At 43.6% G+C, this 15,756-nt stretch overlaps 1 protein-coding gene across 1 annotated transcript in view; it reads right to left on the reverse strand.

Moving 5' to 3' along the window:
* Window positions 1–15,756, reverse strand: part of LOC141273291 (ovostatin-like) — a 54,971-nt gene that overhangs the window by 18,308 nt on the left and 20,907 nt on the right. Inside the window, exons 16-24 of the mRNA XM_073684920.1 lie at window positions 10,449–10,619; window positions 8,788–8,926; window positions 7,950–8,055; window positions 5,244–5,475; window positions 4,406–4,529; window positions 3,681–3,808; window positions 2,956–3,007; window positions 2,544–2,627; window positions 1,971–2,147 (exon numbers count right to left, since the gene is read on the reverse strand). Of these exons, the coding sequence (XP_073541021.1) occupies window positions 1,971–2,147; window positions 2,544–2,627; window positions 2,956–3,007; window positions 3,681–3,808; window positions 4,406–4,529; window positions 5,244–5,475; window positions 7,950–8,055; window positions 8,788–8,926; window positions 10,449–10,619 (1,213 nt within the window). The remainder of the gene's footprint in view (window positions 1–1,970; window positions 2,148–2,543; window positions 2,628–2,955; window positions 3,008–3,680; window positions 3,809–4,405; window positions 4,530–5,243; window positions 5,476–7,949; window positions 8,056–8,787; window positions 8,927–10,448; window positions 10,620–15,756) is intronic.

The raw sequence follows: 15,756 nt of genomic DNA on the forward strand, positions 1-15,756 counted from the left end.
CTACATTATGGTCAGAACCTTCTGCGTCTGGTCCTGGATCCGACTCAAAGATTCTGGGCATCAGTGCAGATCATTTCCTCGTCTGGATTCACAGAAGTGCTGGAGTCGACCTCTGATTCCCAGGCTATAGTATGAGTAAACAGCTCTGCAGACTCAACCATCTGTTCTACCTCATACTCAGATGGGCAGCTGGAGATTTGGGAGCTGTGAGGAAGCAAGTGCGATTTGGGTGACACCTTTGAGGACTGGAGTATTTGTGATGTTGAAGTTGATGTGGAGGAGAGCCCACTTAAAGGAGCACTTGATATCCGTTGAAGCACCTGCTGTTTTTGTGCCTCATCTGGAATTTGTAGCGATTGTGGCCGTAAGAAAGGGATCTTATCACATTGTCCACTAAAAGAAGTAGACATTTTAGTTTGGCTGGAAGATGGTCTTTCTTCTGCAGATGTTACTGTTGCTTTAACACCTACCCCACGGACACAACCCTTTTTCCCCTTCCCAACACGCCTATTCCCCTTTCCACCAGCAGCAGGCCTTTTTCACTCATTTTGGTGGTTAACTAATTCACAACTCTGGAGTTGTTTGCACAAAAAAACAATGGATGGTAACCGAGCAGAGCTGAGTGGCCAAACTGTGGTATTAGGCCAAAACTATTGGCTGGGTTAGATGCAGAAAAAAATTATTTTGAATTTGCAACCTGATGGAGGTCAGTATAGATGGACTAATAGAGAAATTCCAACACACTACTAGAAGGCCAAATATTTTTTCAGAGGTAGATGCAGAAAAAACTATATTCAGTTTGCAACCTGATGGAGGTCAGTATAGATGGATTAATAGAATGATGCTATGCCCAAAAGATTTTACTTCACTAGGTGCAGTAAAAAAAAATTGTTATTCTATACACAGGTGGTATATCTTGCAACACAGATAGGCTACTCCACTGACTAACACACTCTGCAATAGGCCAAAAAGGATTAGCTTTGCTAGATTTAGCCAAATGCTGTGAAAAAAAACTTGCACAGCACTGGCACAGACCTGCCTGGCAAAAACTGATAGGAACTGATGTAACCTAGTCCTGAAAAGGACTGCAATTACAATTAGTCTTTACTCCCACAATCTATCTATTTAAGAGCACAGACCTCCCTGATAAAAGTCGTAGGAAATGCTGTAACCTAGTCCTTAAAAGGACTGCAATCACAACTATTCCCTACTCCCAAGCTATCTGTAGATTTGTGCGAAAATTGGCTTGAAATTAACAAGGTATAGCGCACACAGCAACAGCGGTGCCGTCTAACACGCAGCTGCAGCAGTGAGAAAATGGTGGCGACGGGGAAAATGGCTTGGTCTTATAGGGCAAGGACATGTGACATACACTGCCAATCACACATGCCCTTGCTTGTGTGAAAAAAGCCCTTCGCTCCGTGTGTGCGCTGCTGATAGGCTGACAGATTGCACCTCCCCACTGTAAATGCAGGAAAGAGAAAAAAAAATGGAGATCTTCATTGTTCCTGCAGAGATCCATCCCCTGCCCCTCCCCCCGCCCCGCTGTACACTCAAAGTGCGTATTAACATTAATTTTCATCATTACTGAGAAAAAATCCAGTTATGATTTTGGTGCATGAACAGTTATCGAACATAACCTCGAACAGCCGAATTTTTCTCAAATTGTTCGTGTTCGCCGAACGGCTCGAACACCGCCCAAAACAGCTCGAATTTGAGATTGGCGAACAGTTCGAGTAGAACAACGCTCATCTCTAGTGCTAACAGCAGACCACATTGACCTGTGACCAACAAGATACTGCAGGGATATCAGACATTGCTACATATAACAAATGAGAATATGGTTCTCTTTCTAGTTTCCTTTCCATTACTTCAAGTTGAAAACTAAGGTTTTAGACATTGGGATTACAAGCTGATAGACCGCGAGAATAAACTAACTTTAGGAGCTGTATTTGTAAAACCGATATTACCATTTCCAATATATTGGATGCCTTTGGATCTGGTCTCCTCCGACAGGCGACCGGTTAAGTCTAGGTAATCAAGGACCAAACCTATTGGTGACAGAGTGCCGAGATTCTGTTCACCACATCCTGTGGGGTCATTGATCAAAGATTCTGGGTTCAACAGTGCACGACCCAAAATGTCCCCTGTGAAAGGGATAGAAATAATATTTTATAATTTATAATGGCCAAGACCAATATGGTAGTTAATAACAATCATAATATAAACAAAGCTAAGGACTACAATACCAAAAGACACCATGCTTCTAATGCCTAGGGCCATGTTCACACTGAGTTTTTGAAGACTTTATTTGGAGTGGATGCTTTCCAAAATCCTCCCTTTGAGAAAGCCAAGGGCGAAACTTATGGCAAAGTCCTGGGATCTTGATTTTTCATTGCAGTTTCTCTTTTACGGTATGTTTCTTAATGAATATGTGCAGTCTATCCATATTAGACCTAATTATTCATTTATTTGCCCATTTGATATATGTCTGCCATATATCTAATTTTACATATTAACATATCTATGCATCACACACACACCTATTACGGTGACTTTTGCTGACACTGAATCAGTCACAGAATTTTCGGGAAGTGAAATGCTGATCGGAATCTCTTCAGTTGTATCTGAAAAAAAGCCAATAAGCAAAGTAAATCCTCTAGTAGTGTAGAAGTATGGTGACTACAGGGGCTGACAGGAGAGGGGGCTTCTCTCATTTAATGGGGTCTCCAAGATGAGGTTAATTAGGTTGGGTATGGGAAAAAAAAAAGTGAATGGAGTAGGACTAGAAAAACCAGACACCTTTGGACAGACCGTGCCATTTGCTGAAAAAACCTCTGATGGTCATCCATAAAGTATCCTACTAGTTTTGCTATGGGGCCTCCATACTAGAGTGAAAGTCATATCAAGTCACTGTAAATCAGTTTTGTTTCCCTTACAAAGTCATAATCTTACCATTTACACATACTAGGGAGCTCCAAGTTACTTCTTTGCGAATGCCCTCCGGCTTAAATAAAAGGGAAAAAAAAAAAAAAAAAAAACACACACTGTTTAAAGATGCAAAAATGTGTATGTTATGAACAAAAAGACATTTTTTTAACTTTACATCCCATCTGAGGCAGCATAATATAGGATAGTATCAAAAACTCTATAAGTGGGAGGGAGAAGCAGGACTCACAGGCTTTAAGAGTGGTGGGGGATGCTGGACTCAAGCTTTGAGTATTGGCAGCTGCGCAATTTTTACATGAAAATATACTGAATCAAATGATTGAAAACTGGACATCCCAAAGTATCGCACCTCTCCCTAGAACTCAATTAGGAGGCCTGATAGAACCAGCACTTTCAGAATGTCCAAAAATCTTAATTCATAGGAAGAATAGAGGAAAGTGCCATTTTATCCTTGAGATGGAATCTTTATAATCTGAGACACGCCAAGTAAAAACCTGTTCTAATACTAAAGCTATTTTATCCCTTCACCTAAAAAACAGGGCAGGAATCATACCAGGCCCTGGTGCTCGAGGGAACCAAAACAATTTCTGCCAGACGTAGATGACACCAGCATCATAAATGGCAGGTGGTGGCTCTAATACTAGTTTTGCTCTGGAATGTTAAGTTATGCGTCTGAATAGAAGAGAGAAGAGGAAGCTTAGTTGCAAAATTATTAATTAGAAACAAAATACCTCTATAATGATTGATCGTATGATGGTATCCTTGTAAGAGTCCCCATCTTGGTCAGCAGGACCTTCGCATGCGTCTCCGTTACTCCAAAACTGGAGAGTTTCACCTGTTATATTGATGTTCACCGTTCCTGCAGCAAGTTGAAGCATATATATTGACAGGTTGAGTAGACTTCAGTGCAATCATCAATAGTAAGTGAACTACGTTCAAGTGGATAACTTTCCAGATTAAATAGGGAAAGGCGGGATAAATCACATCATGGAACATGTTTTCTAGCAGCTCTTCACCTTCTGTCTTACAGACAGAAGTCCTTACTCCCCACTATAATGTCCATTTCGAATCAATCATAAGGATTTGTGCCGGTCTGGTCCGGCGACCAGTTTGATCCTTGTTGGCAGCCAACCGTGGCTTCCTTGACCTGGCTTCCTGGGAACTTCTTGTGCTCATGACATCACACGATACAGCATGACATGTGAAGGGTTAGTAAATGCAAGAAGCGCCCAAGATGTCAGGCCAAGGATGTCAGACAAAGTAGACTGCCTTGGCAGTCAGACTGGAAGCTGGGTCAAGGCCCATTTCTAGAAAGAGGTTGTTTCCTGCTCTCGTTATGGGCCGCCAATATAAGAATTTCAGATCTGATCCAAGTTATATTGAAATCAGGTGACAGTGATGGAGCATTAGGGATAAGATTATGCATTTTACATAACCAGATTTGACCTCAACTTACCTACTGATATGGCTTCCAAACTAAAGGAGTAAGAGGCCCTTTCCCCAGAGCAAACACATTTCTCGGTGTCATTATCCAATGCATTTACTGTGTAGTCAGTGGAAGGTTGCAGTGTTACACGGACCTGCACAGATGGGATATGTCAGAATTTTAATGAATAGATTGAGAAAATAACTAAAAGTTTGCAGTACAGAACGGTATAGCTACATTCTATAAACAGCAATACATATAGAAGGGACGAACCCATGCACTACGCCAAAGACAGCCATGTTTCTGTGATCCAGGTCACAAGTACGGATCTGACCATTCGTGCAGAATTGCCTATCTCCACCTTTCTGCTTTTCTATTGGCACCCCCAAAAAAAAAAAAAAAAAAAAAAAAAAAAAAAAACACAGCAAGTGCCCCATCAGCCCCCTAGCTGCAGTCTTGCCTTTCTAGTGTTTTCTGGCTTTACGTAAAATTAATCTTTAAACTTTGTATGTATAAATAAAAAAATAAAAAGTTTCTTAAAGCGTAAAAGTTTGTTATTGCATGGAAAGAACGCATGCAAGGCTAGGGCAGGGTCAGATTATTCACCCATATGCCCAGGAGGTGCCAAGGTATGTAGACAGATAGGATTTTTCACTGAGGCAAAGAGTATTGCCCTTTGTATAACTGCCAGACAAATCCCATAATTCATAATGAAAGATCTATAGTGTGTAAGCCACTCAACTTTTTCTTTTACTTCTTTTCCTACCCCTTGGATCCAGAAAAATAAAGATATATGTTCTGCAAACCCCATCCCCCTTAGCTACCACCCTGAGGATTAAGAAACGCACAACATGTGTCAAATCCTCACCTTGGCACACTTGCCCAAGTAATTGGATATCGCAACTTTTAATATCAGAGTCTCTCCTCTGACAAAAGAGTACGGAAGAAAGTCGGATACAAAGAACTCCTGGAAAGAGGTGAAGTTGGCCGGGTTCTTGCTCATTCCAAACCCAAGGCCCCAAGCAAAACAGACCATGTCAGCTTTCCATTCAGTGATGGTTCCTGGCACTACCAGAGGGATTTCTCCGTGGCCATTTTCACTAGGAGAGATTACAAAAATAAAATTACTTCATGCAGAAAAATCCCCCAAAACAAAATTAGATACAATAGATCCCACTACAGTGTCTTCTGCACTTAACACAGATGCACAGGGAAATTGCCTTCAACGTAGTCAGGTGGCGTTGTGTCAGACTAACACAACACCATCTGGTCCCCCAACGTATAAAGCAATGCGCTTCAATGTGAAGCAAGGGTGTAGTCATCCTGTATAAAGATGGACCTTTTAATTCCAGCAGAATTCCTTTAATTCTTTAGCGCATACTTAACCTTATTTTTTTATTCTGTATGCAAGTAGCCTATTCAGAGAAGAATAGGTCTAGTGCCAAATTCACAGGAAAACATTGCATTGTCTAAAAGTTTTCCTATGCAGACCAAGGAGAAACTTTAGAGCCCTTTTTTTTTCTTAAGTAAAAAATATGTAATAAGAGGCATAAATAATAAAGTCCTGTTCCCCCTGCCTGCAACTGCCTCATAAGAGTTCAGAAATCTTTTCAGTCCCCCCAAATACAAGTCTACAGTAAAGCCTCCCACTACAAATTAGATAAAAGGTTGGTCGAATGATCATTTGACTGACAGCGGTCTCTCCCGAAACCCCCCGTATACAGCAAGACTGGTCACCTGTGTTCCCTATGAGAGACGTTGACAGACTCATCTGGCAGTGGCTTATCTTCTGCAGAATTAAAGTGTGGACCGCTGAAATTCAGCAGACCGGATACTTCTCTACCCCAACACCTTTATGAGGAGAGTCAAGACGACCCTATACATATTAGACTGCCAGGGGGTTAGGCTAACTTTAGTCTAAGGTTTATAGGGGCCCCAGAAAAAAAAAAAAACATTCTCTTTATCTTCAAGAGCTCACCTCTCCTCTGCCTTAATTGCCAAGGTGGTGCACTCCTGAAGATTGACAGTTTGGACCAGCGGCATGGTTGCACCCTTGGTCTGAACGGAGCACTCTCCCATCATACTAGCAGATGTAGCTTTGCTTCTGCAGCACTGGAGAAGCACAGGGAGACTGGCCGATACGGACAGACTAAGGGCACTTGCAGGCTCTAAAGCACAGAACCTGTATGCTATATGCACTCATTGCCTGGGTTACCGGCCACTCTGAGGACTATTGGTGGCCTGTAACGTAGGCAATTGGCTGCATATATAATTAGAGATTATATATATATATATATATATATATATATATATAATCTGTTAGTGAGAAAGTCATGTCATGTTCCTCATGTCAACGAGCGGCCAAGAAAGATCATGTTCGCCCGTACAGAGTCACGGTCGTTCAGGACTTGAAAGTGCCCAGATCAAGAGAAAAGAATTCAGCATTGCCAGATATTATCCTTTAGGGCCAGGTGTACAGTAACAAGCCATAACATTACAGCCACTCTGAGAGAACAGACAGCGAGAAATTCAGGCTATGACCCCAGACGTCCAACAGAATGCATTGAATAATATGGAACGGCTTGTTCAGGCGTGCTTTGCTTGAATGTGAACAGTGGAGATTTTCAACATCTGCTTTAAAATATCATTTTCTCATGAACCAAGGAATGTACAGTCCGAATTACAGTATGATAGATCTTCTCTTTTAGAAGTTAAGGCAGTTTTTCTGGGTAAAGTAATAAATAATCATCTTTATTTATATAGCACCAACATATTCTGCAGCGCTTTACAAGTCAGACAATTTACAGACATTATTGGCACCGTCCCCATTGGGGCTCACAATCTACATTCCCTATCAGTATGTCTTTGGAGCGTGGGAGGAAACCGGAGAACCCGGATTAAACCCACACAAACACGGGGAGAACATGCAAACTCCTTGCAGATGTTGTCCTTGGTGGGAGTTGAACCCAGGACCCCAGCGCTGCAAGGCTGCCGTGCTAACCACTGAGCCACCGTGCTGCCCGAGTGAATTACCCAGTAGAAGTGGAATCCGGCAGAAGAGAGGACGGTCACTTTTTATCCACTTCACAACTTTCAAAGCTTAATAGGATAAAGGAAGTGAAAAAAAGACAGATCATGTGCACAGCAAGTTGTTTTGATGTTACTGTGAATAATTGTGTGTTTTTTTTCCAGGCATTTTTCACGTGAAATCTACCTGAAAAAAAAATAAGACATTGTGCGCACATGCCTTTACAGACTATCTGAAAGAGGAAAAGTCAGCCAGTAGAAGATGGAGGTTACAACTGCAGTCTCTCTCACACTAAAGTGTGGAGGCATCTGAGGGCCTCTGAATCTGATTGCTAAATCCAAAATTCACCCACCATTGCTTAAAAGGATTTTTTTTTAATTCTGTAAAATCCATGATAGGACAAGACCAGCCAAGGGCCAGTGTTTGGTCCTGAGCCTCAATTGAAATTATGGGCAATACTTTTAAATACTTTTCTATTTCAGGGATATTAAAAAAAACAAAAAAAAAAAAACCCACACTGATTTTTATCAGTTATTAAAGTCTTACCTAATAAACAGTTTATCAAAGTACCATACTTCAAGAAAACTTTTTCGCAGACTTTCGATCTGAGTGGTAGCACTATTATCGTTAGGAGGACCTACCACTGATTCGGCTGTAAAAAACAAAAAAACACACACATTAGGAATAAGTTGTCAATCATTCCTATACCTTTGAATTAACTACATGTATTTTTCTTTATTATAAAGCTTTTTTGTAGTAGGATTTCAGGAAGAAGCTTCGATTGTTTGGATTCTACATGCTCTACACATCACAGTGCATAGCAGACTGCAAGATGAGTTACCAGTGAATCCATCAGTGAGCTCCTCTGACAGCAGGATCTAGAACCCTCATCTCTTTCCAGAAAGCTAAGCAGATATATAACCAGATCAGCTCAAACTATAGGTCAAGAGAGAAGAGATAAGGTCTCAGACCCTGCCATTAGCCAAGGATATGCAATAAAATGTCTTCTAGATGTGGGTTCCACCTTTGACACCTGCATCTTTCTCAAGAACATGGGTCCATGATCCCCACCAACTCACTGCCGCTGTCAGTGGAGAGGTTCTCTCCATTCACTTCTGGGAGTTCCAAGTATAGTTGAGTAAGCCTGCTCGGCCATTTTAGGAACAGCCATAGAAGTCAGTAGGGAAAACCATGAGTGCTACAACCTCTCAATTGACAGTCTATGGGACAGAGGATCTCCATTTTTGAGCTAGGCATTTCCCAAAGATTAGGATGCGGGTCCTACAGACATTTATGGCATGTCCTATGGAAACAATGACCCCAAAGACATCCATATTCTTTAAGCAATAAAGGCAATCACTTGTTTCTGTAACAATTGTATTACCTGTCATGCTAAAAAAGGCTTCGGTATTTGAACTAGAGACACCACCATCCCAAAGCGTTGGTCTTGTAAAACTAGAAGGCTGTCCACAAAGTGTAGGTTTCTTTAACGTTGTATTTATAGCAAAAATCAAGCCAATATCCTGAAAGAGGCAGAAAGAAATGCATATCACCATGACATATGGATGATAAATAGGCAATACATGTTACCATCTGCCCGAAGGAGGGGCACACACCCCCACACACTTTAGTGCCTTGTTGTTTTCCCACAATGATGAGGATCCATGCAATATAAATATGTATATCCTTCTGTGCAGGTGGTCAGCCCTTACTGGACATTGAATGACATTGGCTTTAAGAGACCATGCTTCCCTCTTATTATTGCTCTTGGAATAGTCGCCTCTTCCCCCTGTTTTGGTGTGTGCTGTTGAAGGGAGATGAACCAGAAAGTGAAGGAGACCTAGTGTGTGCATGAGGTAACAGACAAGACATTTGCCTGTGTCCAGATAAGGAGAGCTAATAAGAGGACTTGTTGCTCTCTGGGGAAAAAAAAAATAAAATAAAAAAAAATAATGACAGGACTATTGCAAGATTACTTGTGGACACAGTCCTGACAACCAAAGAGCTGCATTGTTCCTCTGGAACAGCTTCCCTGAAGATTGGTGACCTGAGGTAACAGATAATACAGTGCGCCAGCCTAGTCATTGAGGGGTATAAAACTTGCCTGACTAGGAGAGAAAGACCAAGTCTACAGGAGAGGGAACTCAAGCATAACTCATCCGGCTCAGCTACAACAGAACCAAGCAGCAGCTGCCTATCTATTCCTCAACTGCACAGTTGTGAGTGAAACACTGATACAGAGTGAGGGTGTAGCTCAGTTTTCCCTTTAGTTAGGACACTGTAGCAGCGTGGCCTGATTAGCGGAAAAGCCAGGTCGTGAATTAGCCGATTTATACTGTTCATATTGTGCTGTCATTACCATAGCTGGAGCATAGTTTTGGGACACACTTCAGCTATTTCTCCTTATATTCATGTTAACATCATTGTTATAAAAACGTATTCCCATCTTCAGGCATATATCCTCTTACTTAATAAAGCCGATTTTTTGTTTCGGCCTTCTCGTCTGCTGTGCAGAACTTGAATCCTGTGCTACAATATATGGGCACTTTGCAGTCCAATAGTTCTTCATAATGCACAACTGCACCCGCTTTGTATGTAAAAACGGACCCCCTTTACCTTTTGAGTCCCTGCTTGGCTGCACAGGTTGCATCAATGGTATGTTTGCCCCTGGCTGGTACAACATGTGATCATGTACCCCCCTTTTTACTCACAAACATGCTCCATGTGGCCAACTCAACTTGTTCCATGCAAGCTTGCTAACAACGCTTCTTTTCAAAAACTGCACCAAAAGTTGTGCACCAAATTTATTATGAGTTTTAAACTTTTTTTGGGGGGGATGGCCAAGTCTTGTTATGCTCTAGCTTTTTTAATCATATGCACCATTTTTCTGGGCAAAATTATGATGTGAAATAAACCAGCAGGTGCATGAAGGAAGAGAAAAAATAACTAACTTGTCCAGCTGCATGTACCAAATGTATTATGCTGTGCGCTCCACTGACTAATTTAGGACTGTTTATGCCTGTCCAGAAATGGTGCAATACTCACGTTCAACTGCTGAGTGGTGTCTCCTTCATAGGGGTAGCCAACAGGTGAATAGTACAAACCATCAACCTTGATTTGCCTATTAGAATCAGTGCAAGGAGGATCAGGTGGAGCCACATTGTATCCTTCGTAGTAGTATCCATTCAAACTATTGAATCGTTGAGCTGAATATACCTAAAAAAAAAAAAATAAATAAATAAAGATAGTTTAATAAACCATAAGACAATTGGAGGCAACTGAGCACAGGGTCAACCAGAAGAAAAATTTCCTTCCATCTATGTGGACCAGGCAGGCACATGACCGCTTTGTTTTTTTGTTATGCAGGATATATCTCACCATTAAGATCCTGACAATTGACTTAAAATGCAGTTCCCTTTTGCCTGATTTGTGTGTGCCATTATTATGTCAGAAGGTGGACTCACTGGAAGATCCTTTGATACTCTGGTGGCCAGTTTGACCCCGTCTGTCCTGTGAAATTTAAGCTTCTTGCAAGCAAAGTCCTCATTGCACTCTCCAAGATCAGGTTATGCCCTACCTATATCAATTGAGGCAACGAGAACCTCAACTGCAAAACATTTCAGGAGGTGGTGGCCAACCCATGAACATCAGGTCTCCATTGGAGAAAGGATCACTGTTGCAGCAGTCTCCATTACATGATGCAACTTTGCAGACCAGAGACCAATTGGGAAGTTTTGGTATTGAGTAGTGTTGAGCATTCCGATACTGAAATATCGGGTATCGGCCGATATTCGCGGTATTGGAATTCCGATATTGTAAAAGTATCGAATACTGGAATCGGAAGTTCCCATAATGCCTGCGCTCTGCAGTGTCTCTGAAGGATGACAAGCTGGATGGCAGCGCTCAGCTGAGATCCAGCCTGTCATCAGAATGCCATCCCAGCGTGGGAGAATTCTCCTGATCTTTTAAAAGCCGGCGGGCGGTAAAAAGCTGCCGGCTTTTAAACAATCACACAGCCCCATACTGCTTCCCCGCAGCCTCCCACACCGATCCTCCGCTCCCCTCGCCACCTCCCATCCTGATCGTAAGTTAGGACTGGGCGGGGAGCACAGCACCAAGGAGCGGGGAGCGAAGGACCCGGGCGGGGAAGCCGGCAGTGAAAAGACTTCACCGCCGGCTTTCCCGTTCTGTGCTGCGCTTTCCCGCCGGTTATTTCAAATGAACAGCTGAGGTATCAGCTGATGCCGATCAGCTGTTCATTTAAAGTAGCCGCGGTGCCCTCAGAGGGTTCATGCGAGTTCATGCTTGACTGCATTGTATGACCTCACATGAACTTTCCCACGGTCGCACAGGTCAGCCTCACCTCCCAGACCCGTCATGATTGGTGTGTGTGGGTGTTTGTGCGCGTGTCTGCGAGTGTGTGTGCGGTGTCTGTGCGATGTGTGCGGGTGTGTGCAGGGTGTCTGTGCGGGTGTGTGCGTGCAGGCAGACAGGCTGATGGCAGTAGTAGTGTCACATTGGCCTATGTCTGTCCCCCGTCCACTCGTGCCAGCAGGATCAGCTTGATGGGAGCAGTAGTTCCCATCAGCCTGATCCTGCTATTTAAATTGCCCTACTGTGTCCCCAATAAATTTTAAATACATGTCATTGGTGGCCAGTGGTTACCTGCAATAAATTAGTTTATACATTACCTGTCCCCGCCGATCGTCACCTAAAATAAAGTAAAAAATAAAAAACTACACCTATACTCACCTAGACACCTAATTCCCCGAAGCCATCGATCTCCTGTAATAAAATATAAAATAATAAACCACAACCTTATCCTTACCCCTCCGTAGTAGTCCACGAGTGTCCCACGAAGATCTCCAGTTCAGAGCAGCCACATAGAGTGACCGCTCTGAACCGCCGCTAGAATGACAGGGCCGTAAGGCAGCCCCGTCATTCCATAAGTGGGTTCGCCGGAGTTCAGGCAGCGCTGCGCCGGTTAGCTCCTTTACGGCCCTGCTGTATCATGAGAAATTCCCACGGTACAGCAGTGCCGTAAAGGAGGTCTCCGGAGCTGCGCTGCCCGAATGCACTCCGGTGACCTCAGTCAGTGGCTCCCGCTGCCGGGAGCAGACGTGTTCCCGGCAGTGTGAGCTTACAGCAGCCATGCACAGCTGTCACCATCTCCAGATGTGACAGCTGTGCATGGGAGATCAGCGCTGGAACGTGGACAGGTAACTTTTTTTTTTTAGTAAACTAAGAATTAAATAAAATGGTGTGTTTTATTTCAAATAAATTTTTTCTGGGTGTAGTGTGTTTTTTCTTTTTAACACTTTGTAGGTTAGTGATGGGGTGTCTTATAGACGCCCATCATTACTAACCTGGGCTTCATGGCAGCTGGCGCTGACATGAACCCCACCACTATTACCCCCTGCCACCGCACCAGGGCAGCGTGGAAGAGCGAGGCTAAGTGCCAGAATTGGCGCATCCTATGGATGCGCCATTTCTGGGGCGGCTGACGGCTGGTGTTTCTGGCCTGGGAGGGAGATAATATTCATGCCACCCTTCCTGGGCTATTAATATCAGCCCCCAGCTGTCTGCCTAGCCTTTGCTAGCTATTAAATAGGGGGTACCCCACGTCATTTTTTTTGGGGGGGGTCCCCCATTTTAATAGCTAGTAAAGGCTAGGTATTCAGCTGGGGGCTGATATTAGTAGTTTGGGAAGCTCCGTGGGTATTACCCCCTTCCCAGGCTTCAAACATCTGCCCCAGCCGTCTGCTTAACCTCCGCTAGAGTAAAATTATGGGGGATCCCACGCCAATTTTTTTTTTTAAATAAATCCTTTATTTTAACACTAAATGACATTTGAGGAGTTAATAAAGATGCAGTCCCTAAATTATTTATTTTTAAATTAATTTTTCCCAAAAATTGATGTGGGCTTTGCCATATTTTTGTATGCCAGCCAGGTACAGCATCCAGCTTATGAACGCGCCATTTTTTGGGGTGGCTGCGTACTGCAATTTGCACCGGGGGGGGCAGAAAGCTTGGGCCTCCCTGGGCTGCAGATTCCAGCCCCCAGCTGCCTAGTTGTACCTGGCTGGACACAAAAATAGGGCGAAGCTCCACATTTTTTTTTTTTTTTTTTTTTTTAATTATTTCAGGAAATAATTTTTTAAAAAAAGGGCTTCCCTATATTGTTGTGTCTGGCCAGGTACAAATAGGCAGCTGGTGGTTGGGGGCAGCCCGTCCCTGCCTGCTGTACCTGGCTGGACACAAATATAGTGCAAAGTCCCACGTCATTTTTTTTTTAATTTCAGGAAATTCATTAAATAATTTAAAAAAAAATGTGGGGCTTCGCCCTATTTTTGTGTCCAGCCAGGTACAACTAGGCAGCTGGGGGCTGGAATCCGCAGCGCAGGGAGGCCCAAGCTTTCTGGGCCCCACCCGCTGCAAATTGCAGTCAGCAGCCGCCCCAGAAAATGGCGCATTCATAGAAGCGCCATCTTCAGGCGCTGTACCCAACTCATCCAGGGCCCTGGTGCGATGGCTCACTGGGTAATAAAGGGGTTAAGGCCAGCTTGGCATTATCAGCTGGCCCCAAGCCCAAAATTCATGGGGTCATGCCAATATTAGACATGACCACCATGAATTTCTAGTAAAGTATTTAAAAAAAACACAAACACCCAGAATAAAGTCCTTTAATTGAAATAAAGACACAATTCTTTATTGTTCTAAATTAAACCATACTTACCATCACGCCCATTCCAGCTGAAGCCAACGATCTCCTGCAATAAAAGAAAAATAAAGCAACCTCATCCTTACCTTTCCATGGTTCCCACGACAGCTCCAGCTCTGCTACATTGAGATGACAGGCTGGACCACAGCAGAACGCTGCCATCCAGCCTGTCATCCCGCAGACACTAAGCGCAGGCATGCTTGCGCTCCTCAGCGTCTCTGTGACGGCATCCAGATGAGCCGAGGTCATGTCCAATGAACTCAGCTCACCTCATGCACGTCACTGACAGCGTGGGGAAATTCTCACGCTGAAGCGCTGAGTGCAGGAGAATTTTCCCACGCTGTCAGTGACGTGCATGAGGTGAGCCGAGTTCATTGGACATGACCTCGGCTCATCTTTATGCCGTCACAGAGAGACACTGAGGAGCGCAAGCATGCCTGCGCTTCTCAGAGTCTGCGGGATGACAGGCTGGATGGCAGCGTTCTGCTGCGGTCCAGCCTGTCATGTGAATGTAGCAGAGCTGGAGCCGTCGTGGGAACCATGGAAAGGTAAGGATGAGGTTGCTTTATTATTTTTCTTTTATTGCAGGAGATCGTTGGCTTCAGCTGGAATGGGCGTGATGGCAAGTATGGTTTAATTTAGAACAATAAAGAATTGTGTGTTTATTTCAATTAAAGGACTTTATTCTGGGTGTTTGTGTTTTCTTTTAACTTTGACTATGGGGTTAGTAATGGGGGTGTCTTATAGACGCCTCTCCATTACTAACCTGGGCTTGATGTCAGCTGGCATTATAAGCCGACATCAACCCTAGCCCTATTACCCCACTGCCACCGCTACAGGGCAGTGGGAAGAGCGAGGCTAAGTGCCAGAATTGGCGCATCCTATGGATGCGCCATTTCTGGGGCGGCTGACGGCTGGTGTTTCTAGCCTGGGAGGGGGCCAATATTCATGGCTCCCTTCCTGGGCTATTAATATCAGCCCCCAGCTGTCTGCCTAGCCTTTGCTAGCTATTAAAATAGGGGGGACCCCACGTCTTTTTTTGGGGGGGGGGTCCCCCATTTTAATAGCTAGTAACGGCTAGGTATTCAGCTGGGGGCTGATATTAGTAGCCTGGGAAGCTCCGTGGGTATTACCCCCTTCCCAGGCTTCAAACATCTGCCCCAGCTGTCTGCTTAACCTCCGCTAGAGACTAAAATTACGGGGAACCCCACGCCAATTTTTTTTTTTTTAAAATAAATCCTTTAACACTAAATGACAAGTACAGTAATCAACACTGTCACTGTACTTCTTATATATGTGACTGACATGTTTCTATCTAATCTATGTGTGAAGCTCTATTCTGTCTGTTATAAATTGTCGGGTACCGGTGTATGCCGCTGATGAATTGCCGGCTTTTCATGTCATTCTACATTATTCTTAGTTGTTTTACTTCATGTAGAATTAACCTACAAGGAAAGAAAGGGTTTATTTTCATTCCGATATTTGTGTCCCATTGATTTGCATTGGTTTCCGGTATCGGAATCGGTGATAGCCGATACTTTGAGTATCGGTCCAATCCGATACGATATTTCCTGATATCGGAAGGTATCGCTCAACACTAGTATTGAGTTTTCAAACCATGGACATGAAGAT

Source organism: Phyllobates terribilis, unplaced genomic scaffold (genome assembly GCF_046119375.1).
Source record: "Phyllobates terribilis strain yellow unplaced genomic scaffold, ASM4611937v1 Scaffold_5__5_contigs__length_657084704, whole genome shotgun sequence".
NCBI classification, from domain to species: Eukaryota; Metazoa; Chordata; class Amphibia; order Anura; family Dendrobatidae; genus Phyllobates; species Phyllobates terribilis.